Genomic DNA, 27624 nt, shown 5'->3' with positions numbered 1-27624 from the left:
CTAAACTTCTGTGCTAACTACTCAGACCAGAAGTGTATTATAAATTGTCACTGGTAATGACATTCAAAACCTTCAGTGATTATGCAAAAACATGTTCTCATAATCAGAAGCACAGTAGTTCAAGACTTGAGAAGACTAATGTTGGTTGTTTTGTTGTTAATGTTTTAATTGGTTTGTTTTTATAGGCCACACCATCATTAATTAAAAGTTTCCTCTAAATTGCCTGTTAAGAACAATGTTAAGCTTTTTTTTTTTTTTTTTTTGTAAGAGAGAAAGGGCAATTACTCTTTATAATTATTTTTTCCTGTTTTCTGTAATACAACTTTCTGGTTAACACATGGAAGCTTCTAGGAAACTGAACTTAAAACCCTTAGTAATGTTAGTGGGGGTTGCATTACCCCAGAAGATATATGGAAGTTAGTTTCAGTTCCTAAACATTATAAAAGATAGGATCTTAATCTTTTCTAATGCCAATAGTAATGATGGTTAAATTCTAATAATAGCAATGACAGCAATTCCTGAGTACTTTATGCCATTCATCTTTTAATATTTTTTTTAAAATTTTGTTTATTTATATGTGGTGCTGAGTATCTACCCCAGGGCCTCCCCCATGCCAAGCAAGCACTCCACTGAGTACATCTCCAGCCCCTCATCTTTTAATTCTGTGAGATGTTTTATTATTATTTATCCCCATTTTTCCTAAGAGGTAACTGAAGCTCAGAGGATAAGTATTGCCCACAGTTTGTAAATCCAACTTCAGATCTTCACACCCCGAAGTCATTCCCTAACTACTACATTCAACTGTTGTGATAACTAACTAAAAGACATTAAAATAGCATCTTAAATAAGGTTGGCGATGTATTTGGGAAATCAAATAATCTCATCTTAACTCCATGGCATTGCCAGGTTAAACACGTTTACCTGAAATCTCTGAGGGGCAGTAAAACTTGGATCTTTTCAGATCACTGAAGTCTGATCTATGTGAGTCACACTTCGAATTTTGGGAGGCCACTATAAAGTCAGAATTTTAAAGTGATTTCTCAGATGAGTTCCTCAGGTTTCTCAAATGAAACCTTTATAGCACTCACCCTAGACCTCCAGCTGCAGTGACCCATCCTGCATGGCTGTCTTCCCTCTTTTTTTTTTTTTTTTTAATATTTTTAGTTGTAGGTGGACAAAATATCTTTATTTATATTGTATGTGGTGCTGAGAATCGAACCCAGTGCCTCACACATGTTAGGTGAGCACTCTACCACTGAGCCACAACCCCAGTCCCCCACCCTTCCCTCTTAAAGCTACAGAGACACCTGGTGTGAAAAGGCTATGAACTGAAATGTAGGTAGTACACACTGAAATGGTCTGAAAATTGAGGTGGAAGCTGATGGCTTCCTTCTACCCTTCTTTTTTTAGAATCTATGTTAAGAGAAGGGTGAGGGAAATCAGAACCCAAGGTAGCCAACCAGAAAGACAAACAGGGACCTGTTCTTTTCCTATGGAAATACTGAAATGCCTACAGAATTCTTCAGGACAGGAGAAAAGTCACTCTCAGAGAGCTGGAACAGCATTGCTCTTTGATTCAGGGGGAGAAAACAAAATACAGACTACTGAGAACTGCCATCTGGCTTCTCACACAGCAGGCGGAGAAATTTGCCACCCAAATCCTGTCCGTAAATGGGATGAAACAGAGAGCGATCCCTCTGCAACTCCACTGGGAAAAAATTAAATGCTGGATATGTGCTGCTTAAATAGGCTTTTGAGAATGGCTTATACCTCTTTAAAATGAGATATTGTGGGGTTTTTTTGAACAAAAAAGACAGTTTTAGATATTATTTGTTGGTTTTATTATGCAAATTCAAGTTTCAACATGCTCAAACAGCATAGCATGACAAACCCTGTGACCATCTTGAACAACAGTCCACTCATGGCCAGTTTGTTGCACACTCCCTCAACTTCCCCCCAGTATTCGTTCAAGTAAATACAGTTGTCCCTGGGTATCCCAAGGGAATTGGCTGTAGGACTCCCTGCAGGGGCTCAAGTTCACCATATAAAATGATGTAGTATTTCAAAGAATCTTACATGCCTCCTCCCAAATACTTTAAATCATCTCTAGAGGAGTTATAATACCTAACTGATGTGAATACTATGTAAATAGTTGTTCAACCATGTTGCTTAGGGAATAACTTGAAGAAAAAACTCAGTATTTATTCTGTACAAATGCAACTTTTTAATTTATTTATTCATTTATTTATTCTTGCAAATACTTTTAGTGTGGACTTGTTTGAATTCCTGGATGTGGGATTCGTGGATCCAGAGGGCTGAATGTACTATTCATCCCTAGGCATTTTGGTATGGGTCTCTAACAAGATAAAGTGTGGTGTTTTTCTGTTTGTTTGTTTTTGGTTTTTTGTTTGTTTTTCAGTGCTGGGGATTGAACCCAGGGCCTTGTCCTTGCAAGACAAGCATTCTACCAACTGAACTATATCCCTAGCCCAGTCTCTTTTCTAAGTGAAACTCAAATACCATTACCACACCTACAAAGTTATCAATAATCCCCCAATATCATCAAATATCCATTAGGTGTTCAAATGGCCCATTGTTTCATGTGTGTCATGCTTTCTTTTAATAGAGTTTTAATCAATATCCAGAGAAGATCCACGTACTGCCAGTAGCTTTTTTAAAAGATGTGAGGAAGCGAGGGCTGGGGTGTGGCTCAGTGGTAGAGCGTGCCTAGCACGTGCGAAACCCTGGGTCATTCTCCAGGGCTTCCATCTCCAGCCCAGGTGGAGGTGGAGGTGGGGGGCAATCATCAAGTTCTTTTCTTCCCTTTCACCCTTTGTAACTTATTCACTGAAGAAATGTCTTTCTTTCCCACAATTTCCTTCAGTTTGGATTTTATTGATTGCCACCCTGTGGCACAATATGACATTTTTCTCTAACTCCTGTATTTCCTGAAAATTGAAAATGAGGTCTAGAAGCTTGGTCAGATTCAGATTCCCTCTTCCTTCTCTCCCTCCCTCCCTCCCTCCCTTCCTTTCTTCACCTTCTTTTTCTCTCGTTTAGCATGTGTGATAGTCTCTCCTCTATCCTAAGCCTCCTGACACTGATTACATTTATATTGATACAAAGATAATCTTGTTAATGTTTAAATGTGGATTAGGTTCTCTGTGGCTGAACCTGTCTTTTCCAATTCATGGGGACATATTCACTCGTTGAACAAACCCTGATAATAAGGTTCAACTGTGTATCGGGCATGGGGGAGGACAAAAAATGACAACACCATGGAAACTCTGACCAGAATAACCAGAGCCAAGGGACAACTAATAGGTGACACCACCTTGGAAGTGACATTTGCACCAGGTCTTCAAAGAATATGATCAATGCAGGATATTTGTGCAAAAATAATTACGGAATACTTAGTGTGTTGTTTGGTTGAGTCCTTTGAACCCATGTTCTTGCAAATGGATCTGACTATTGTGCATGAACACAACTTATCTTCTCAGCTTTGCCTACTAGGTAAGTGACTTGGAAAATGTTGTTTCCTTCCTATGTATGTGAAAATGTGTAAGTTTAAAACACCCTGTGTACCAGCTTCCTACCGAGTTTGCTGCAGGAGAAAATAACGTTTAGGCCTGGGAAGCTTCAGGATGTTGGTGGACATGGTCGCCTTCCTTCCCCACTGAAGCAGCCTCCTCGTTCAGGTAGTGGTGAAAGGACATTGTGGGTTCTCAAGGTGTGGCCCTCCTAACTTCTTGCAAGGGTCTACAGACCGACAGGTGAGTCAGGCATTAGCTTTTAGCTGATCTTGTGAAAAAGACACATTTCCTTTTTTCATATGTAGGTACATGTGTACACATGTATACATGTGTATGTATTGTCGCTATTGTAGTACAAAGCCACTTGCAGGTACCATGGGAGCCGTAGTATTAGCTCTGTTGTCATGTATAGTGTTAACAATATGTGCTAAAATAGAATTGCTATCTTGTATGGTTAGGGGATTGTCATGTTTCAGAATTCCTTGACAATTTTTGGCTTGAAAAGTGATCTTCATAAATAGATAATGGAGATGATTGAACCACACCATGCATGTATTTAATGCCACTGAATTATACACTTAAAAGTGGTTAAACTAAGCTAGGCACAGGGGCACATGCCTGTAATCCTAGCAGCTCGGGAGGCTGAGGCAGGAGGATCACGAGTTCAAAGCCAGCCTTAGCAATGGTGAGGTACTAAGCAACTCAGTGAGACCCTGTCTCTAAATAAAATAGAAGATAGGGCTGGGGATATGGCTCAGTGGTTGAGTGACCCTGAGTTCAATCACTGGTTTATCTCCCCCACAAAAAAGTGGTTAAACTGCTAAGTTTTGTTATGTATATTTTGCCACAATAAAAGTATAATTTTTTTTTTTAGCTTATAACAAAACATGTAAAAACATACCTACACACACAAAAAAAGGATCCTGTATTTGAAGAAACTGGACACCAGCAGCCTAGAGCTTTCATTAATTAGGCAGACGCACTAAGCCATCCTCTGCGGTGACTCTTAAATGTCCAGAGAAACAGATGGAGTTTGCTATGTATCTGGGTTTCCTGCCAAGTGGGGGTGGCACTTAGGGGACATACATCACATGGTGGTACACTGCGATGTGACTTTGCACTGTGATAACTGCCGCAAAAGGGAAAAAGTATGTGGAGCTGTACAGTCTCACGAGAGGGACTTGGTATTGGGGGCAACTAAAAAAGATCTCCCCCAGGAAGTGACAGCTGGGTGGAGGTTTGGATGAGCCAGGAGAAAGCACTCTTAAGAGATCACTGCCCACTTGCCTGCTGGGGCCCTCCTTCCCAGTGGTGGGGCGGGGAGGGGTCACGTTCCACAGCCTTCCACCCAGCAGGCCGTGATTGACACGTGGGGGACTCTCAACCTCTGTTGGTGATGAATAAAGAGAACATGGAGTAGAACTCTTTACAGTGGGTGTATGCCAAGGACGTTGGTGAGACCTGGTGCCACCTGTTCACCCTTCTGTAATTTTCATCTTTGTATTTAGGTTGATTTTACTGAGAACTTCAAAAGATGACCTTATAACCTTTACATAGACAAGAAGTACTTTCCAGTTTAATTGCTGAACTTGTCTTCTTGTATGTTTAACCGCTTCTGTTGTTTCTCTAATCGTTCTGTGTTTTTCATTTTTATACTGACTCTGCCAGATTTAGTGTTTTATTATGTTCTAAACCTCCCACATCTACTACATTCTAGATCACAAACTTTGAAAAGGCTTAGTAGCCTGTAAGAATGCAGTATTCTCTTTAGAAGAATATATATTTTGATGTTCTGTATTCTGCAGATGAGACAGAGCAGTTGATTCAGAAGGCTCTTGATGAAATTTCACATGTCCAGCATGAGCCCACCATGTCCATTTTTTCAAGAGCAAAGACTGTGGGTTGGGAGGGGACTTTGCATGGCTATAGGTATTATTTCATCTCGGTGAATGGAGGAGCAGATGGGAGGAGGGAGATAGCCAGAGGGTCTGTGTGATCAGCTCCACGTAGATGGAGTGTTCCAGGGCCTTTCCATTGGCCAAAGGAAAACATTGTAAGTGCCTTTTGTTTGTTTTTTAATCCTGAACCAAATTTGGGTCAGAATTAACTCTCAGAGTAAAAAATACAAAATACAAACAAGGATAAGTAATTATAATATATTTCTGTAGACCCAAGTCACTACTGAGATTATTTCTGCTGAGTTCTGTGGTACAAGTCAAATCACATGCCCCAAATTCACCAGTTACACCTAGTAAATATATGATTAGCAGCTTGTCCCTCAACATCAGTCTAATAAATAGATCTTATTTTGTTTCTACAGGTAAGAACTTAGACTAGTATGTCACTTTCAACTTTTTATTATCTGTTAAGTCCCAAGATAAATACTAAAAACTTAAAAAATAAATTCTCTATGTTTTGGTGGTGATGGTGGTTTGGGCTTTTAATTTGTTTGTGTGTTTGTTTGTTTCTGTTACTGGAGATTGGACCCAGGGGTGCTTTACCTCTGTTCGGTATCCCCAGTCCTTATATCTTTTTATTTTGAGACAGAGTCTCACTGAGTTGCCACAGTTGGTCTCAAACTTGGAATCTTCATACCTCAGATCTCCCAAGTCACTGGAATTACAGGCATGCACCACTACACCCAGCCATGGTTTTTATTATGTGGTTTCCGTTGAAAATACAAGACCACCACAGTATCAGATTTTTTTTAAACTTTACAAATAAAATTTGTAAATTTTTGGCATACAGCATGATGTTTTGCTATATCTACACTTTGTGGAATAAGTACTTCAAGCTAATCACATATCCATCACCCCAGACACTTCTTCATAAATGTGTGGTAAGAACATTTAAAATTCACTTCCTCAGCAGTTTCCAAGTATATAGCTTGTCTTATTCCATTCAGACTGCTATAAAAAACTACCATAAATGGGGTAGTTCTTAAACAACAGAAATTTGTTGCTTACAGTTGTGGAGACTGGAAAGCCAGATGCAGTCCCGAGCAGATATGGTGTCTGGCTTTCTTCCTCATCGATGGGTTTTCTTTTTTTTTTTTTTTTTTTTTTATTGTAAACAAATGGGATACATGTTGTTTCTCTGTATGTCCATGGCGCAAAGGCATACCATTTGTGTAATCATAAATTTACATAGAGTAATGTTGTTTGATTCATTCTGTTATTTTTTCCCTTTCCCCCCACCCCTCCCACCCCTCTTTACCCTCTATACAGTACTTCCTTCTTCCATACTTGCCCCCCTCCCTAACCCTAACTCTAACACTAACACTAACCCTTCCCTCCCCCCCATTATGTGTCATCCTCCACTTATTAGCGATATCATTCGTCCTTTGGCTTTTTGAGATTGGCTTATCTCACTTAGCATGATATTCTCCAATTTCATCCATTTGCCTGCAAATGCCATAATTTTATCATTCTTTATGGCTGAGTAATATTCCATTGTATATATATATACCACAGTTTCTTTATCCACTCATCAATTGAAGGGCATCTAGGTTGGTTCCACAATCTGGCTATTGTGAATTGAGCAGCTATGAACATTGATGTGGCTGTGTCTCTGTAGTATGCTGATTTTAAGTCCTTTGGGTATAGGCCAAGGAGTGGGATAGCTGGGTCAAATGGAGGGTCCATTCCGAGTTTTCTAAGGAATCTCCACACTGCTTTCCAGAGTGGCTGCACTAATTTGCAGCCCCACCAGCAGTGTATGAGTGTACCTTTCTCCCCACATCCTCGCCAACACCTGTTGTTGCTCGTATTCTTGATAATCGCCATTCTAATTGGGGTGAGATGGAATCTTAGGGTGGTTTGATTTGCATTTCTCTTATTACTAGAGATGTTGAACATTTTTCCATATGTTTGTTGATTGCTTGTAGATCTTCTTCTGTGAAGTGTCTATTCATTTCCTTAGCCCATTTGTTGACTGGACTGTTTGAATTCTTGGAGTAGAGTTTTTGAGTTCTTTATAGATTCTGGAGATTAGTGCTCTATCTGAAGTATGATTGGCAAAGATATTCTCCCACTCTGTAGGCTCTTTCTTCGCATTGCTGATAGTTTCCTTTGCTGAGAGAAAGCTTTTTAGTTTGAATCTATCCCAGTGGTTGATTCTAGCTTTTATTTCTTGTGCTATGGGAGTCCTGTTAAGGAAGTCTGATCCTAGACCAACAAGGTGAAGATTTGGACCTACTTTTTCTTCTATAATCTGCAGGGTCTCTGGTCTGATTCCGAGGTCCTTAATCCATTTTGAGTTTAGTTTCGTGCATGGTGAGAGATATGGGTTTAGTTTCATTCTGTTGCATATGGATTTGCAATTCTCCCAGCACCATTTGTAGAAGAGGCTATCTTTTCTCCATTGCATATTTTTGGCCCCTTTGTCTAGTATGAGAAAATTGTATTTATTTGGGTTTGTGTCCGTGTCCTCTATTCTGTACCATTGATCTACCTTTCTATTTTGGTACCAATACCATGCCGTTTTTGTTACTATTGCTTTGTAGTAGAGTTGAAGATCTGGTATTGCAATACCCCCTGTTTCACTCTTCCTGCTAAGGATTGCTTTAGCTATTCTGGGTTTCTTATTCTTCCAGATGAATTTCATAATTGCTTGCTCTATTCTGTAAGGTACGTCATTGGAATTTTAATTGGAATTGCATTGAATTTGTATAGCACTTTAGGTAGTATGGCCATTTTGACAATATTAATTCTTCCTATCCAAGAACATGGAAGATCTTTCCATCTTCTAAGGTGTTCTTTAATTTCTTTCTTTAGTGTTGTATAGTTCTCATTGTAGAGGTCTTTCACCTCTTTTGTGAGATTGATTCCCAAGTATTTTATTTTTTTCGAGGCTATTGTGAATGGGGTAGTTTTCCTAATTTCTCTTTCTGAAGATTCATCACTTATGTATAAAAATGTGTTGGATTTATGGGCATTGATCTTGTAACCTGCTACTTTACTGAATTCACTTACGAGTTCTAAGAGTTTTCTGGTGGAATTTCCAGGTTCCTCTAAATATATAATCATGTCATCAGCGAACAGGGATAGTTTGAGTTCTTCTTTTCCAATTCGTATCCCTTTAATTTCTTTGCTTTGTCTAATTGCTCTGGCCAGAGTCTCAAGAACGATGTTGAATAGAAGTGGTGAAAGAGGGCATCCCTGCCTTGTTCCAGTTTTTAGGGGGAATGCTTTCAGTTTTTCACCATTTAGAATGATATTAGCCATGGGCTTGGCATAAATGGCCTTTACAATGTTAAGGAATGTTCCCAGTATCCCTATTTTTTCTAGTGTTTTGAGCATGAAGGGGTGCTGTATTTTATCAAATGCTTTTTCTGCATCTATTGAAATAATCATGTGATTCTTGACTTTAAGTCTATTAATATGGTGAATTACGTTTATTGATTTCCTGATGTTGAACCAACCTTGCATACCTGGGATGAAGCCCACTTGATCATGGTGCACTATCTTTTTAATATGTTTTTGTATGCGATTTGCTAAAATTTTGTTGAGAATTTTTGCGTCGATGTTCATTAAGGATATTGGTCTGAAATTTTCTTTCCTTGATGAGTCTCTGTCTGGTTTAGGTATCAGTGTGATATTGGCTTCATAGAATGAGATTGGGAGGGTTCCCTCCTCTTCTATTTTATGGAATACTTTGAGAAGTATTGGAATGAGCTCTTCTTTAAAGGTTTTGTAGAACTCGGCTGAGAACCCATCTGGTCCCGGACTTTTCTTTGTTGGTAGGCTTTTGATGACTTCTTCTATTTCAGTACTTGAAATTGGTCTATTTAAATTGTTTATGTCCTCCTCATTCAGTTTAGGCAATTCATATGTCTCTAGAAACCTGTTGATGTCTTTGAAATTTTCTATTTGTTGGAGTATAGATTTTCAAAATAGCTTCTAATTATGTTTTGTATTTCAATCCTGTCTGTTGTGATATTTCCTCGTTCATTCCGATTTTTAGTGATTTGGGTTTTCTCTCATCTTCTCTTTGTTAGTGTGGCTAAAGGTTTATCAATTTTGTTTATTTTTTCAAAGAACCAACTATTTATTTTGTCAATTTTTTGTATTGTTTCTTTTGTTTCAATTTCATTGATTTCAGCTCTGAGTTTAACTATTTCCTGTCTTCTACTACTTTTGGTGCTGTTCTGTTCTTCTTTTTCTAGGGCTTTGAGCTGTAGTGTTAGGTCGTTTATTTGTTGAGTTTTACTTCTTTTATTAAATACGCTCCACGAAATAAATTTCCCTCTAAGTACTGCTTTCATAGTGTCCCAGAGATTTTGATATGATGTTTCTTTGTTCTCATTTACCTCTAAGAATTTTTTAATTTCCTTCCTAATATCTTCTGTTATCCATTCATCATATAATAGCATATTGTTTAATCTCCAGATGTTGGAATAGTTTCTGTGTTTTACAATTTCATTTATTTCTAACTTCAATCCATTATGATCTGATAGAATACATGGTAGTGTCTCTATCTTCTTGTGTTTGCTAACATTAGCTTTGTGGCATAATATATGGTCTATTTTAGAGAAGGATCCATGTGCTGCTGAGAAGAAAGTGTATTCGCTCTTGGTTGGATGGTATATTCTATAAATGTCCATTAAGTCTAAATTATTGATTGTGTTATTGAGATCTATGGTTTCTTTGTTCAATTTTTGTCTGGAAGATCTGTCCAGTGGTGAGAGAGGCGTGTTAAAATCACCTAGTATTATTGTGTTATGGTCTATTTGGTTTCTGAAATTGAGAAGGATTTGTTTGACATACATGGATGAGCCACTGTTTGGGGCATAGATGTTTATGATTGTTATATCTTGCTGATTTATGCTTCCCTTAAGCAGTATGAAATGACCTTCTTTATCCCTTCTGACTAACTTTGGCTTGAAGTCCACACTATCGGAAATGAGGATGGATACTCCAGCTTTTTTGCTGAGTCCATGCGCATGGTATGTTTTTCCCCATCCTTTCACCTTTAGTCTATGGGTATCTTTTTCTATGAGGTGAGTCTCTTGCAGGCAACATATTGTTGGATCTTTCTTTTTAATCCAATCAGCCAGTCTATGTCTTTTGATTGATGAATTCAGGCCATTCACATTCAGGGTTATTATAGAGATATGATTTGGTTTCCCGATCATTTGGTTCATTTTTTAAATTTTATTTATTTATTTGTTTGACACAACTTGGTTCCTCCTTTATTTGACAATTCCTTTAGGATAATTCCTCCCTTTGCTGATTTGCTTCTTTGTTTTTCATCTCTTCCTCATGGAATATTTTGCTGAGAATGTTCTGTAATGCTGGCTTTCTTTTTGTAAATTCTTTTAGCTTTTGTTTATCATGGAAGGATTTTATTTCATCGTCAAATTTGAAGGTAAGTTTTGCTGGGTATAAGATTCTTGGTTGGCATCCATTTTCTTTCAGGGCTTGAAAAATGTTGTTCCAGGCCCTTCTAGCTTTTAGGGTCTGGATTGAAAAGTCTGCTGATATCCGTATTGGTTTCCCCCTGAATGTAATTTGGTTCTTTTCTCTCATAGCCTTTAAAATTCTATCTTTATTTTGTGTGTTAGGTATTTTCATTATAATGTGCCTTGGTGTGGGTCTGTTGTAATTTTGTGTATTTGGAGTCCTATAAGCCTCTTGAACTTGATTTTCCATTTCATTCTTCAGATTTGGGAAATTTTCTGATATTATTTCATTGAATAAATTGTTCATTCCTTTGGCTTGTTTCTCTAGGCCTTCCTCAATCCCAATAATTCTTAAATTTGGCCTTTTCATGATATCCCATAGTTCTTGTAGATTCTGTTCATGATTTCTTACCATCTTCTCTGTTTGTTCAACTTTGTTTTCAAGGTTAAATATTTTGTCTTCAATGTCTGAGGTTCTGTCTTCCAGGTGTTCTATCCTATTGGATATGCTTTCTATGGAGTTCTTAATTTGGTTTATTGTTTCCTTCATGTCAAGGATTTCTGTTTGGTTTTTTTTCAATATCTCTAACTCTTTATTGAAATGATCTTTTGCTTCCTGTATTTGCTCTTTTAACTGTCGATTGGTGCGATCATTCAATGCTTGCATTTGCTCTTTCATCTCATCGTTTGCTTCTCTGATCATTTTAATTATGTACATTCTGAACTCCTTTTCTGTCATTTCTTCTGCCATGCTGTCATTGGGTTTTATTGATGTAACATCTAGATTCGTTTGCAGCATTTTCTTTCCTTGTTTTCTCATATTGTTCAGGTATCAGTGGACCGCTGAGATATTGCAGATTTCCTCTATTGACTTACAATGTCCCTGAAGATTTCTATATATATCCCCCCTTAGCCTTTAGTAGCCTGATGTCTTGGAGGAAGTTGATAATGCGGTGCTCCACAAGGAAGCTGCCTCTCTAGGAGTGGTGGCCTTCAGGTGGGGTATAATCCCTGCTAGTGGGCAGAGGTGCCTCCACTTGTTGACCAATGGTCATCCAAAGGGGACCTAGGCTGCGGGCTGAGGCAAGGCCTGTTTGGGCCTGAGTCTCTAGTTTTACCGTCCTTGTGGGGAAACCTCACCCGGCAGGGAAGACTCACCCGGTGGGGAGGTCTCGCTGGTCAGTACCCTCCTAGAGGTTCCCTCAATTACAGCTACCGCCTGGGCTGGGCTGCCTTCCTCTGCAAATTTCCCAGGGGCCCGGCCCTACCTCCTGGGCCTGGGAGCCTCACCCTTCGCAGATGAATCTCCTTAGGCTGCCCCTCCTCAGAGAATCTGCCCGCAGACCTGGAACCTTCGCTCCACCCTAAGCCTGTCTCTGTGCGGCTCTTCCACCCAGAAGCCTCCTAGATCCTGGGACCCTGCTCTGCACCTAATCGCCTGGCTATGCGGCCCCTCCTCTGAGCAGCCCCCTGGGGCCCCGTACAATCGCTCTGAGACCCAGAGACCCGCCACACGCCTCTTCCTCCAGACAGCCGCCCAGTATTCCGGTGCGGTCACTAGGAGTCCAAGAAACTCACTGCGTGCCTCCACCTCCCACCAACCACCCCTAGTCCTGGGCAATCAATCACTCCGAGTCGAAGTGACCCTCCCCGTTCCTCCTCCTTCTCCAGATAACCCCCCGAGTGTTCAGGAGTGGTCGCTCTGAGTGGCTCTGAATCCACGTGACCCGCTGCACGGGTCCTCTGGGCAACTGCCCGGAGCTCTGGTGCGGCCACTTAAGACCAAGTGACCCACCACGCTTCTCCTCCAGGCAGGCCCCCTGTGTTCAGGCGCTGTCACTTTAAGTCCAAACAACTCTCCACTCGCCTTCTCCTCTGAGCAGCCGCCTGGAGCGCTAATGCAGTCACTGCGAGTCCAAACGACCCGCCGCGCTCCTCCTCCTCTTCCTCCTCCTCCTCCGGGCAGGCCCCGGTGTTCAGAAGTGGTCTGAGTCCAAACAGCTCGCCACGCAGCCCCTCCTCTGGCAACCGCCTGTAGCTCTGGTGTAGTCACTCTGAAACCAAGTGGCCACGCTCCTCCTCCTCGTCGTCCCCAGGGCAGGCGCCGGTGTTCAGAAGCAGTCGTTCTGAGTCCAAACTGCTCGCCGCACGGCTTCTCCTCTGGCAACCGCCTGTAGCTCTGGTGCAGTCACTCCGAACCCAAGCGGCCACGCTCCTCCTCCTCCTCCTCAGGGCAGGCCCCGGTGTCCTGAGTCCACACAACTCTCCTCGCCACTCCTCCCCTGGGCAGCCGCCGGAGCCCCAGTGGTTGCTCCGAGTCCTAGCGCTGTGCCGAGCGGCCTCCTTTACGGCACTCCCAGCTGTCCAAGTTCACTGCTCCAGCGGGGGGAGGGGCGTCTCTCCGGCAGCTCTACTTCACAAAGTTCCCTGCGTTCCGGGACCACCATCCCATCCGGGACGCCTTCCCAACGGGTGAGAGTCACCCGGCTGCTTTGAGTTGGTCCCAAGTGTCTCGATATCTCCTCTTTTGAATCCTGAGTCCTGGAGCAACATGAAATGCAGCCACCCTGTAGGCCGCCATCTTGAAACCCTCTCGATGGGTTTTTATGCTGCATCCTGGCATGGTTGGAAGACAAGCAAGCTCCTAGGGCACTAATTCCATCCATGATGGTTCTGCCCTCAGAGTCTCATCACCACCCAAAGGCCTTGTCCCTTAACAGCATCATCTGAGGGGTTAAGTTTCAGCGTGAATTTCTAGGGGACACATGCAGATCAAAGCATAATACATTAGTATTAAGTACAGTCACTGTTTTACCCATTATGTCTCCAAAGCTTATTCCTCCTAACTGAAACCTGTACCCTTTGACCAGGATCTCTCCTTCCCCCTTCCCTAACCTGTCCCCACCAGTCTCTGCTCACCAGCATTCTACTCTGCTTCTTCAATTTTGACTCTTAGATTCCACATATAAATGAGATTGTGTAATATTTATCTCTCTGTGTGAGGCTTTTATCACTTAGCAAAACATCCTCCAAGTTCATCCATATCGTTGCATATGACAGGATTCCCTTCTTTTTAAAGGCTGAGTAGTACTTCACTGTGTGTGGATACCTTATTTCCTTTCTCCATTCATCCATTGATTGACATTTAGGTTGATTCCTAATCTTGGCTATTATAAATAATGCATCAGTGAATATGCACGTGCAGATACTCTTCAACATACTGGTTTCATTTACTTTGGATGTATACTCAGAAGTAGAATTAGTGAATGATATGGTACTTCTCCTTTTAACTCTTTGAAGAACTTCCATACTTGGCGGTACTAATCACCATTCTCACCAGTAACATTCAAGGATTCCTTTTTCTCTACATCCTCATAGACATTTATGTTTTGTCTTTTTGATAAAAGTCATCTAGCTGGTTTGAGGTAGTATCTCATGGTGGTTTTAATTTGCATTTCCCCGAGCATCAGGTTCTTCATGTTTTGGTCAAAGAGGTGTGTGTTAAGATGGACACCAAGAGTCATGCCAGAGGGCTGGGGATATGGCTCAGCTGGTAGAGTGCTTGCCTCGCAACCATGAGGCCCTGGGTTCAATCCCCAATACGGCAAAAAAAAAAAAAAAAAAAAAAAGAGTCATGACAGAAATGATCACAGCCTACGTGTGAGATCAGATTAGTTACAGGAGACTTTCTCACTCATTTAAATACTGATACCTTCTCATTCTGTGAAGGAGAAAAATATTAAGAAAATTGTACAATAATGGTGTTTATTTTATAATGCTTAAAATTCTATAATAATGTTTCTTGCAAATATTTTTTTCTTTTGTAGGAAAAACCATTGACAAAATCTCTGCAGCGTGGAGAAGACCCCCAATTTGACCAAGTAGGTGATAAGTTTTTATTATTTCAGAATACTCAGAAGGTGAAGTCTGAATGCTCACTATTGTTATATTGAGGAATTTCCTCAAAGAGGATACAAATGTGTGGTTTTAAGAGCTGTGTCCTGCAGTGTTTGCACTTGGGTTTATAGATATTCAGTAGCTGTCTCTGGATTTGAATAGGAAAGAACTGGAAAATGTGGAAATAATACAAACAGACCCTCAATTAATGGTTTTCTAAACCTTTGTACAGCAGAATTAAAGAAACTGAGAGGATAGCTTAAAGGAAATTCCATTTTAAAACTTGAGATTCTTCTGGATGAATGATACCACGTGATGATCGGGCCCTTGCACTGAAGCTTATTCATATTTTCAACCAACATTGAGTTTTAACCCTTCAAAAAGTCACCATCCTGTGAGAGGGAAACCTCCTCAACAGTCATTCTAAAAGTAGCGGACATTTGATTCTAATAGAGAAAACAATACATAAATGAAATAATTTAAGACAGAATAAATACCGAGAGATTCCTTTGAAAATAGGTCAAGACTAGTAAAAGGACACTCAGCTCTCAACAGCGCAAAATAAACATAAGATCAGAGAGATCCTGATTCTGTAACTTGAGGGAAGCTATAGGTTCACTTGAAATTAGTAGACGTCAGGACACCAGAGGAGAGTGGAGATGTGTTTGTGGTGTTCCCTAATCTTCTGCAGTATGACAGAGAGGACAGCATGTCTTCTTCAGAAACCTCAGTTGGTGCCAATGGAGAGACATTGGATGCGCTGCTGGATGGCCTCATCGACCACAGTGGTTTTTTTATTGACTAATAAAGAATACACAGAAAGTCCACTTTCTATAGGGCTTTGAAACCGTCTTCACTGTGAACCCCAAAGGAGGTATCTCTGACCATGCAAGTTGAGTGTGATCCTGCAACATCACACTGTAAATACAAAGTCCTGCGTTTTCTGTTAGGAGCTTGCTGTGCATGAGGGAGGGCTCACATGCTCCTGCTCAGCGCCGGGCTCCCAGGCTGTGTGGCTCTGAACTTGAGCAGAGCAGGCTGTTCTCCAAAACGCTGGTGAGGTGAAGGCCAGGCCTCGTCTCTTGGCATCAAGGTGCAGTCTTCCCTACCCTAGTCGTGTTGTCAGTTACTGTTGTCACCTGATGGGTGCTGGGGTAGTCAGAGACCCTTGGTGAATATGGACATGATGTTTAGTGTCACCGTTTTGGAAGTGGGGCAGATTGTGACTCTTGTTCTCAAGGGAGATACTTCTTCTAAATTTTAACATTGCGCTTAATAGTTAGACCAAAGGGCTGAGGTTGTGGCTCAGTGGTAGAGCGCTTGCCCAGCACACGTGAGGCCCTGGGTTTGATCTTCAGCTCCACATTAAAAATAATAATAATGTAAGGATTTTAAAATGTTAGACCGACAACTTGACTTAAGCACATTTTCTCATTTTTTATTCAGCTTTCTATTTCTCCATTTTATTGTTCTGGAAAAGAGAGATCCTCTACGATTCAACAGGTGTGGGCTGGGCTGAAATCTAGACTTTTTTTTTTTTTGAAAGCCCAACTTTGACAATTAGATTACTTTTCACCTTGCCACTCCAAGTATTGTCCATATACCTGCCTTGTCAACATCACCTGTGGTGCTGTTATAAATGCAGGTTCTTGGCTTTACCAGAGAGCTGTCAAATCTGCATCACTTTGTATGTTGACCAATAATGAGATGGTCACTAAAAACTTTCCCTAGACACAGAGCAACACCTTCTGATTTTTAGACCACAGATTCACACATGAATCATAAGAGAAGACACTACAAAGTCTGTCTTGTGTTAAAGAGCTAGCAGGACTCCCAGGCCACAGAGAAACTTGGCTGAAGTTGGTCCACCTGTGGATTCAATGAAGAAAAGGTCCACAAAGTAACTTTTGAAAGTGTCTGCTATGATTTGTGTTTGCGCCCAAACTCAGGTGTTGCTAATGCGATAGTGCTAAGAGGAGGGACCCTTTGGGAGGTGACTAGGCCATGAGGGCTGCCCCCTGATTAAAGGGTTTAGGTGCCTTTATGAGAGTTTGACGGAGGGAACTCACCCACTTTTGTGAGCACACGTTATTCAAGATGCTATCTTGGAAGCAGAGACCTAAGAATGAACCTGCTCTAGCGTTGCCTTGACCTTGAACTTCCCAGGCTCCAGAACTGTGAGAAAGAAATCTCTGTTTTTTACAAATTATTGCAGCCTGGGTATTTTGTTACAACAGCACAAAATGAACTAAGACAAAGCCATTTCAAGCAACAGATTCTAAGAATCACAGTTCCACTGACAAGGCCATGAACGTATCAAGGTCTTTTAGTCTTCTGTTACACCTGTTCCCTGTTGAGAGGCTATGTGTACTGTATCCTCCTTTTACATGTCCCTGTGTAAACAACAGGGTGTAGAGAGCTGGGCCTTACCCTTTCACAGCCTCATCCTGCGTGTTCATGCCTCCGTGTAACCAGTCCATATTTCACTTTCCTCTTACTAGAAATGAAAGCCAACTCATATGATCTCATCTGACATCAGGCAATCCTTCCAACAACTCCAATGAAGAGAGTCTCATTTTGACATTGTTATATTTAATGACAATGGGTCTCAGAAAATTTGCCCAATAGTATGTGACTAAAACTTGCAGCAGCCAAGACTGGAATCCATGTGTTCTGAGTATAACAACACCGGTGCTTTTTAGTCTATAACCTGTTTGTTATTAAAAGCTAGGGTGTAAATTCAAGGGAGAGTTTTCAGTAGGCAAAGAACCTAAGATCCTGTATCAGTTATTATAAGTGGTTTAAACAGGATAAAAGTGTGTTTCTCCCATGTTCAAGAAATATAGAAGAAATCAGTCTGGGATTTATATAACTTTTTCTTTCTTATATATTGCTTACATTCTCAAGGTTTATTATGGCTGCGAAAGCTCAGCCATTACATCTGCATTCCAGGCAGCAGGAAGGAAAAATGGAAAAATAATTACATAAAAAACAAATAAGAACTTCCCAAAGTTGCACCCAACATTTCTGCTTACATTCATTTGGTCAAATATTATATCACATGGTCACAATTAACTTTCAGAAAGATAATTTTTTTTTTTTTTTACTTTTGGTGGCCATGTGTCCATCTAAAAATTGGGGTATTTTATAACTAAGACACAAGGGGAGTGAGGGGAGTATGCTTTTGACCCATTCCTGTGCAACCCCGGCTTCTGGCATCCGTGGGCTAATTAGTAAACCCCCTTGTGGATATTGGCATGAAGGAAGCATGACGCCTGCCCCAGACAGGCCCCTGGTCTCCTGGAAGAAATAAATAAGAAACCTGCAATCAGATAAACGATGACCCCAGGCTAGGAAGTAAGCCGACCTGGAAGATGCAAGTGTGACCTGACCTCTGAGCAGGCGGGAGAGGCTCAGAGCGTGTGGGCTGTGTCTTCCACTCCCTGCTAGTGAGAAGGTCACACCAGGAACAGAATCAAAAATAAAGTCAGGAAGAAGATTCCCGTCGGAGTTGTATGGATGAATACTGCCCCTGACATTTTAAATAGCCAGTTAACTGCGAGGGCTCAGTGAGTAAAGCGAGTGAAAGATCGTCTTGGTACGAGAGGGCTTTAGTTTCATTAACTGCGTGGACACATACAGAATTCTGAGGAGTCATGAGGAGACATAGAATATGTGCCTCAGAAACCTCGGTCACTGGGAATGTGATCCACATTCCAGAAACTTCCAATCCAGAAGAGGCTCTGGCCTGGGCCCGCATGCATATGAAGTGCCACAATGGACCTTTTGGGACTTAAGGGCCAGATGGTAGAACAAAATTTTTCTGAAAGGGAACACAGTTTATCAAGTGCCTAAAACAATAGGATTTTGCTAGGTATTTGCTAGGTAACATAACACATTTCAGGAAAATGTTTTCTGCAAAGGCCTTGGACGGAAAAATGACATTCTCAGTTATCTTTGGGGACTGAAGGTGTGTATTATTCGGGCAGAAGGTATGAATTTGTTAAATCTTCAAAAACAGGTAAAACCATGACTCTCACAAAGATATAAAATGAACACATGTTAAAGATTTTTTTTAGGTCATTATTAATGAGGGATGTTACAACTAGCTCAGAAGAAAATCCAAAAAGCAGAGATTTATAAATCTGGGACAGTGAAGTCAGTGTTTATCCAGAAGCAAAATTGGCCTCTTCCACTTAGAGGAGGGAGGTCAACTGAACCTTCTCTCAGCAATTTTTCTCATCTATAGCCAAGAATTCTTTTGCATTACTATCAGTTATCTGTCATTTAAATAGTTTTAAAATAGTTCAAAGGCATTGAAAGGTCCCTCGACTTAGATAACCCCTGGAGAGGTATGTTCTAGGTTCCCCTTGAAACAATTTTTCTCTACAATCTGGGAGTGTTTGGAAGGAGTTCAGCCTGCAGAGGCAGGAAGGGACCAGATTGTGGAAGACCTTAGTGCCAGGGGGCTGGGACCTCATCCTCCATGTACCACTGCCAAGGAGATCTAAGTGACCATTTGATGTTAACCCAGAGGAGACAGTGTTCATGATGAGAACCCCAGAGAGACCTTTGAAGAGTGGATGCATGGGGGAAGCATGGCATTAATAGATTTGAGGCTAAAAAGGCCTGAACTAGAACAGAGGAAGGGAGACATGTAAGGAAGGATGATTTTTGCAGAATTATAGAAGAATAATCAACACTGGTTGAGAGAAGGAGAAACATAAGGTACCCGTAATTTTAAACCATGACTTTGAGCAATTTTCAGTTCACTCAACAATAAGTGCCTGAAACATGCTAGAATCTATGCAAGATATACAGATAAGTTTAAGATAGAGTTCCTGTCCTTGAGGAGTTCCCAGTTCCCAAAGGAAAACACAAAGAATTCTGCAATGGGAAGGCTATACTAGAGGTTCACATCACATTCTCTAGGAACTCAGAGAAGGCAGAGGTTAATGACACCAGGAAGGGGGATGAGTGTGTCCCAGAGAGCAATCAAGGAGCAGTGACATCTGTTATATAGGTGAACAAGAAGTGCGGTTCTGAGTCTTGTGGACAAAAGGGAAGTCGAAGGTGAGAAATGCAGAGTGCTGGAGAGTGGCAGTGGACTAAGTTGGAAAAGTGACCGCAGGGTCATAGGAGCCATGCTGAGGCGTCTGGATTGTTTTTTATGAATTAGGAGTTTGCCAGGCAGAGGAATGCCATGCTTGCAGGGAGGAAAATAGGGACAGTTGTAAGTCAGTTTTACACATAATGAATTTTCCTGGATGGTAGAATGTCTCAGAAGAAATAGCAGGCTCATTTATTTAGGCAATCACTTAACGAACACCGAGAGAGTAAAAAGAGCAGAACACGTGAGTGGAGAATATCCTAGGGGAGCATAAGGAGTTAGGATTAGGAGATGCGATCCACAAAATAATGGTCAGGGAAAGGGTGGCCAAAATGTGAGAGAAGCCCAAGAAGGTGCAGCTTTCCAGGGCCCATCATGGCACCTGGGGATGGGGCATTGTGGAAGATGCGGACAAGGAGGATCTGAAGGAGAGCAGTTAGGAGCTTGCAGGAAGCAGCTTTGAGAAAGACTGGCTGCAGGGGCTGCTCCTTGACAGGTAGAATATGTTTTCATAGTTGACAGATTAACGTTAAAGACTTTGGAGATTTACTTTCACCCTTAAGTTATGATTGGCAGTGCTTCAATTAAAAAGCAGTGTTCTAGAGCAGAATCACAACACTAGTGATGAGCTCCTCTCTGTGACCTGTGGAAAGTGTCTGTCAGTGAAAGGCATGGTGAGCTGCCACTTTACCTTGAAGTGGTTTCCTTCTGTTATTAAATTTTAGTTATCCTTTTTAAAGATAAAAGTGGAGACATTTGATTTCAGAATCTCCAATGAAACAACAGCTAACCTATGAGGAAGGTGAACCTGGGTGGGTGATGATCAAACACAGCTCAAATAGCATGTTAACCCATTTTAAGAAGATAAGAGAAAATCAACACTCTTAAATAAATGTGACCCCAGCAAGTGTGCAACCTGGTGGAGAATGGATTTACAAACCAGTTATTAGATGCATCTACACTCAGAGAAGAAAATGTTGGCTGTCAATCAATCACTGAATCTTTATCCTTGCTTGTGCCTTCTAGCCACACATAAATGGATTCTTCGTTTTCTTTACCCTTGGCTTTTAAACCACTGCTTACGTATTATCTAATGATGGTGTAAACATACTAGGAGGGAACTACAGGTCAGATATCCCTTAATAAAAATGCTTGTGATTGAAGTGTTTTGGATCTTTACATAATACATAATGAGATATGTTAGGATAGGACCCAAGTCTAAACATGAAGTTCATTTGTTTCATATACCCCTTCTACACAAAGCCTGTGTGTAATTTTATGCATTTAAAATAATAATGATATTTCATATTGTAGAATTTTCCACTTCAAGCATCATATTATCACTCAGTATTTCAGATTTTGAAACATTTTAGACTTTGGGCTTTCAAATTAAGGATGTTAAATTTATAATACAAATGATGTCCATAAAATGTTTTTGGTTTTGAGGTGTTGCTCCAACTTGGACTCTTAAAATAGTGTCATTGGGGCTGGGGCTGGGGCTCAGTGGGTTCAATCCTCAGCATCACATAAAAAAAAAAAAAAAATAGTCTCCTGTGGTAAGAGGAAGTTATTTTGTCTTTGCATAGTAAAGTATACTTATTTCCTAAAGGAGTTGTGCCAGACCAATCAGAATTAGACTCCAGATCCTGATTATCTCAGGTGAAATGTCTGGCAGTGCTTTGGCAGTTGTATAAGGAACTGCACAGGAGATAATAGAACATGCAGGAAGCTTCCTGGGACAGGGCAGCAACATAGGATCCTGGAGAGGAAAGCCTTTCACAGAGATTGTTGTTTGCACAGGAGACCTCAGGGGAAATGTCCGCCAAAAAGGCCATTGGTTGGCCATTGAGTTTGCCTTTGCTATCTTTCAGGTAGATGTCAGCAGTGTGGTGAACACAAATCACATTTCAGGGAGCAAGAAGAGAGCTGATAGCGAGGCAGGAAGAAGCAACATCACCAATGTATGTGTGATTGAGAAGCCTCCTGGTAGAACAGATCCTTGAGAATTAGTTGAACCCAGAGAGCAGAGTCACGTGGGCTGCACACACTTTATGGAACCCACTTATACTAAGTAAAATACAGAATAACACCATGCCAGTGGTTGTGTCCCTTTTTCACTCCACACTTTTCTCAGGTGGTTGAGGTTCCTGAGAGTCTGATGTGTGGGTGAGTTGGCAGTAGCATAATGGGTTTTATCTAATTGATTGATCTGGTTCCAGGATAGTCACTGGTTAGTGTCCTCAGTGTCATTTCCTGTTGGCTTAAGAGTGAACTGTTGCCTCCAGCAAACTTGGAGTCAGATGCTAACTACATCGCTCTTAAGAGTCTAGTGAAGGAAAGTGCTAGCGAGGGACATGCATCACTTAGTAACCTATTGCAAGCATTTGGAAAGTGCCAGGCAGTAGACAGTGTGCTCACATCTACTAGAGACAGGAAGTCATGGGAACACAAACTAAGCCACAGGGGTTCTAAAGGAGGCCCTGAGAGTTTGTGCTTGGATGATGGGCATGTGTGGCTCCGCCCTCCTCCACCCATTCAATAAAATAAGAAAGCAATGTGGTGACACACGCCTGTGTTCCCAGCAGTTCAGGAGGCCAAGACAGGAGGATCACAGGTTCAAAGCCAGCCTCGTAATTTAGTGAGGCTGTAAAGCAACCTAGTGAAACCCTGTCTCAAAAATAAAAAGGGCTGGGGATGTTGCTCAGTGATTGCAAAGTGGCTTTTGTACTTGGGTTCAATCCCTAGTACCAAAAAAAAAATAATAATAATAATTTATCCTACTCTGAATAAAATGCGGTTGTCATTCATTTAGCCTGTGATCCCACCAAAGTCACTTTTTGTCTGTGCTTCAGTTTCAATATTTGGAAATGGAAAAGGAAAACAGACATTTTGGAAGGTCTATTTTGTGCTTCACATTTTACACATCTCATTTTGTCCTCATAAAAGCCCAGTGAGATAAGTATTCTTTGCCTAGTTTTACAGCTGAGAATTGGCAACATGCCAAGCCATGCCCATGCAGCTAATGAGCAGAGCCGTAACTTGAACCCAGGATCTCCTGATCTCTCCAGTGCCCTCGTGAAATTACGGAAACATGGCAAACGAAGGATCAGTCATCACATACTGGGTCCTCAGAACCTCAAGTTTGCAGCATTTCAAAAGCTATTTGAATTCAGTGTGATTAACTTTATTGGTATCATCTCTTTAAATCCCACTTTACTTACTCAAGCATTTTAAATAACTTCTATCGGGGTTTCTTCTAAGTGGAGTGTTTTATGTGCTTTTGTGACACCTTAGTTCCTCAGTGTGTGTAAAATGCCATTTATTAACAGAAAACCCATAGTAAAATATATCCATAGTAGAACTAAAACACCTGTTTATCATCTTGGTCAGTAATAATTATCCTGAAGAAGTGAATGAATGGTGTTGGAACACTGATCTAATGCTGCAATTCAGTGAAAATCTATTTGAACCATATACATGAAAAATATATGCAGTTAAGAGTAAAAACAAACTGACATTAGTGTTATTCAAATTTCCCTTTTGTCAGCTTTTCTTAAATAACTCTCCATTGAAACAATATATTCCATAAAATGAACCAAGATGTGAAAATTCAAAAATGAAGATCTCTTTGTAATTTACAGAAAAAAAAATATATATTTAATGTATAGATTTTTATTACATTTTTATGATTTTGTAATAAATTATTCTTAAGGCTTTGGTACATTTTATCACTCACAGACACACTACCAATAGTATAATATATGATTGAGTACAAATAAATTGCATTTGTCACTTAATATATCAGTGTTTTGTGGTATTGCACAGTAGGTACTCTGACCTACAAGGTTGCCTGGCCACTTGTACTCATTTGAGAAATTAAGCCACCAGTGGAGTGACTTTAAAACTGTTCATTAAATGCACCACTCTTGACAAGTCTGCCTTATTACTGTAAAAACATGGAATGACCCCATTGAGTAATTATTCAAATATTTATGAAGTTTCCTTCTTTGCATTTAGCAAGTATAATAAAATGCTTATGAAAAATCAGTGTCTTTACTACAGTATAATGGATAGTCTCTTTTAGTTTATTTATACATAAAAAGCCAAAGTAAACATCAGAACATTTACAAAGTACATTTAGTATTCCCTTCTGCCCCTCACCCCCCCCACCTCAAAAAAAAAGAAAACACCAGTATGAAATAGTTCCGTGATTCTGTGCACTTCTTCTCCTCCTGCTGCCCAGTATGTAGCTCATCGATGGTGGAAGAATATGATCATTTAAATGCAACAAGAGCATCTTTGTAGCGGGCCTGCCCTCTTTCAGCTGCAGCACAGAGCTAGAATTCATCTCTCCATTGGCTCTGCTTCCTGTAAATGAAGGAGTTGAGTAACCAAGAAGCCAGTTAGACCTCCCTCCCTTCCTGAGCTTTGAGGGCCAGGTCTTTGCAAATTCCACCCTTCCTTCCTGAAAGCCTGGCCTCCAAAGGGCAGTAACAGAGAGATGGAAAAAACACACGTCCACCCAGTTCTGACCTTTCATCTCTCCTGAGATGGTCTCAGCATGTTTGCCTTGGAAAGTGTGTCCTGCAGATCTAATACCAAGATGGTCTTTACGGTGACTTTTTAATGGCTTGAAAAAAGTTCTGCTTTAAATTGTTAGAGTAGAGGCTTGAAGAGTGCTGTGGATGCTCTGCACAGAGAATAAGGGATACACCTAAGTGAAGTAGTCAAATCTGCCCACAGATGTTTAGGAATCAGACAGAAGTTTGTCTCCTCTATGGGTCTGTAGCAAAAAAATGGAACACATAAATAGTGTTCACTTTTAAATTTTTTATTTTAGAATAGGTTGGGATTTACAGAAAAGTTGCAAAGAGAATGTAGACAGTTGCCAGCTTCCTGTTATTAACATCTTATATCACTGTGGTGCATTTGTCAAAGTAAGAAACAAGCGTCAGTTTGTTATTGTTACCTAAGTTCAATACTTTAGATTTCATTTGTTTTTCCCTAAGATCTTTTTTCTGTTCCAGGATGCCATCCAAAATAGTATGTTACATTTAGTCATCATGTCTCCTTAGCCTCCTCCACTTACAATCTTTTTTCCCTTACAATGAATTTTATTGAGATTTTATTATATATGGAGTAAATAAGACTTTTTTGGAGAGGTGATAGTGGGGATTTAACCAGGGGCACTATATCACAGAGCCACATCCCATGCCCTTTTTATATTTTGAGACAGGATCTTTCTAAGTTGTGTAGGGCCTTGCTAAATTGCTGAGGCTGACTTCAAACTTGCAATCCTCCTGCCTCAGCCTCCTGAGTTGCTGAGTTGTGGGGGATTACAGCACGCAACACCACATCTGGCCAAGACTATTAACCCATAGCCAGGGACTCTGAATTCTGATTCCTTTTTCCTCTGTGGAAGAAACTTCCTTCATTTCTCAGTTCAAAACATTTTGTTTATTTTTTGTCATGCTGGAGATCAAATCCAGGGCCTTATGCATGCTAGGCAGGTGCTCTACCACTGAATTACACCTCCCCCCCCCCCCAAGTCTTATTTCAAAACATTTAAATGGTGGTGACTTGGGGAAATAGTCCAGGAAAATGCTGGAATATCTTTAGAACTAGTAAACTATTCCTTTGACACATCATGATATGCTTTCTTCCAAAAAGTCACTGCTATTATATCTATGATAGAAAAATAGCTTGTGGCTATGGATATAACAGCCCCAGGGAGCGGGGAAAGTGAGTTTTTTCTTTTCTTCTTCTTCTTTTTTTTTTTAATGATTAGATTGTTTTCAAAAAACTAATGGTGACTTGGTTCACAGTGCGGGCTGAATGCATTTGCGTTTGTTTCTAACCTCTATTAACCCATAAGTAAAGATCAGGTATAATCCTCTATATGTGTCCAAAACCACTGTTATAGGAGAAAACTCACACAATAGGCCGTCAAGAAATAGAATCCAAAGAGGAAAGCCATAATTATTTTGTTCAGTGTTCAGGGCTTCTTTTAAAGGTGGGAATGGAAAATGCTATTGACACGAAGCACTCTGTTCCTTCACTGGTTTTCTGCTTTATAGAGGGAAGTAAGCCCAGCCCGCTCAGCTGCAGAACTAGGTTAACTAAGGGTTTCCATTTCTCCTGCTACCTTGCAGCCCAGACAGAGATCCTGCATGCCTGGATCCCTTGCAGTAACCTCATTAAATTCCAGCACATCTGTGTTTATCTCCCACACATCACTGCTAGATTAAACCTCCCCAACCCGTTTTTATGGGTTTATTTTCCCCATTCAAAAATCTGTAGGTACTTCCTGTTTTCTAGAGAAAAAACTTTTTCAACACTCCATGCTGGCATACCTGACTCTCCACTCCTTTCCTACGTTCATCATTATAATCATCAACGAATAATTGTTTTGTGCCTTCATTTCCATAGGCTTTCCTGCCGTGGGTCTCTGCATATTTTCTTTCTTGACTCTCATCCCAAATGTCTACCCTTTCTTTAACAAGGCTTCGGTAAAATCCTACCTTCATTCTTAAGATGCACCTCTTCCCTTCCTCTGGTGGTCTCTCTCTCCCGAGACCTCCGGTTTCAACCAGCACTCCCTATGTTGGTGAATGTCCTTCTGGTCTGATGTTTTGCGTGCACATACCTATTTATATTCCATGTAGGGATCATATGTTGGTCATATGTGATTTTTTTATCCTTTTTTTTTTGCTACTTAACATCATGAACATTTTCATGTCATTGTATATTTTTTGAAATGTGATTTTTAAAAAATGGTTTCATAAATAGTCTACCACAGATTCCATGTAGTATGAAAGCATTTATGTATAATCGGACATTTGGATTGATTTTTTTTTTTGTTTTTTTTTTGTTTTTTTTTTTTTGCTAGAAGCATTGATGCCCTGACCATTCTTGCTTGTATCTATTTATATACTTAATGTAATTCTAAGAGTGGACTTCTTGAGAATGGCTTTTATTGGGTTCTTGATATGCATTTCCAAATTACCTTCCAGATATGTTATGCCAAATTCTTTCGCCATGGGCACATTTATTTTATCACTGCTCATCTGCACTGAGTATTATAATTTGCTCATGTTGCATGTTTATTAAGTACTTAAAACCTATCTCACTGTGGTTTTACATGTTCTGGATACAAGACCTTTATCAGATAGGCGTTTTGTAAATATTTTCTGCCAGTCTGTTGCTTTATCTTTTATCACTTTCTGGACAGTATGTTCTAAATGCAGAGGCTTCTAATATGACTTTCAGCATATCAAGTTTTGTCATAGACTTTGTTTTTGGAGTCAAATCTATGTATGACACCCTTGCCTAACCCAAAGTCACAAAGATGTTTTACCATTTCCTTCAGAAGTTTTATAATTTTAGGTTTGATTCATTTTCAGTTAATTTTTGTATATAAGATCTGGATTGAGGTTCTTTTTGGAGTGTGGCAATTAGCAAAAGACCAGGAATCTTCCCAAAAAAGGAAATTAGAATAGTAAGTCTGTCAAAAGCACATTGTCTATAAAGAAGTTTGCCTTTAAAATAATAGAAGGTAAATCTTTTTCAATTTATTCATACTTTGAGACTAATTTGGGGCATAACTTAAATTAATAAATGAATGCTTACTGACAGAAAATAATTATCACCACTTAGGTTATTTGTTTGGGGGATAGATTTTT

At 40.4% G+C, this 27624-nt stretch overlaps 1 protein-coding gene across 1 annotated transcript in view; it reads left to right on the top strand.

Moving 5' to 3' along the window:
- The window catches only part of FRY (FRY microtubule binding protein), a 274897-nt gene that overhangs the window by 86287 nt on the left and 160986 nt on the right, over positions 1-27624 (top strand). Inside the window, 1 exon segment of the mRNA XM_079137248.1 lies at positions 14763-14816. Coding sequence (XP_078993374.1) covers positions 14763-14816 — 54 coding nt within the window.

This window comes from Sciurus vulgaris (genome assembly GCF_902686455.1).
Source record: "Sciurus vulgaris genome assembly, chromosome: 4".
In the NCBI taxonomy this organism is placed as follows: domain Eukaryota; kingdom Metazoa; phylum Chordata; class Mammalia; order Rodentia; family Sciuridae; genus Sciurus; species Sciurus vulgaris.
This window is presented reverse-complemented; position numbering and strand designations above follow the sequence as displayed.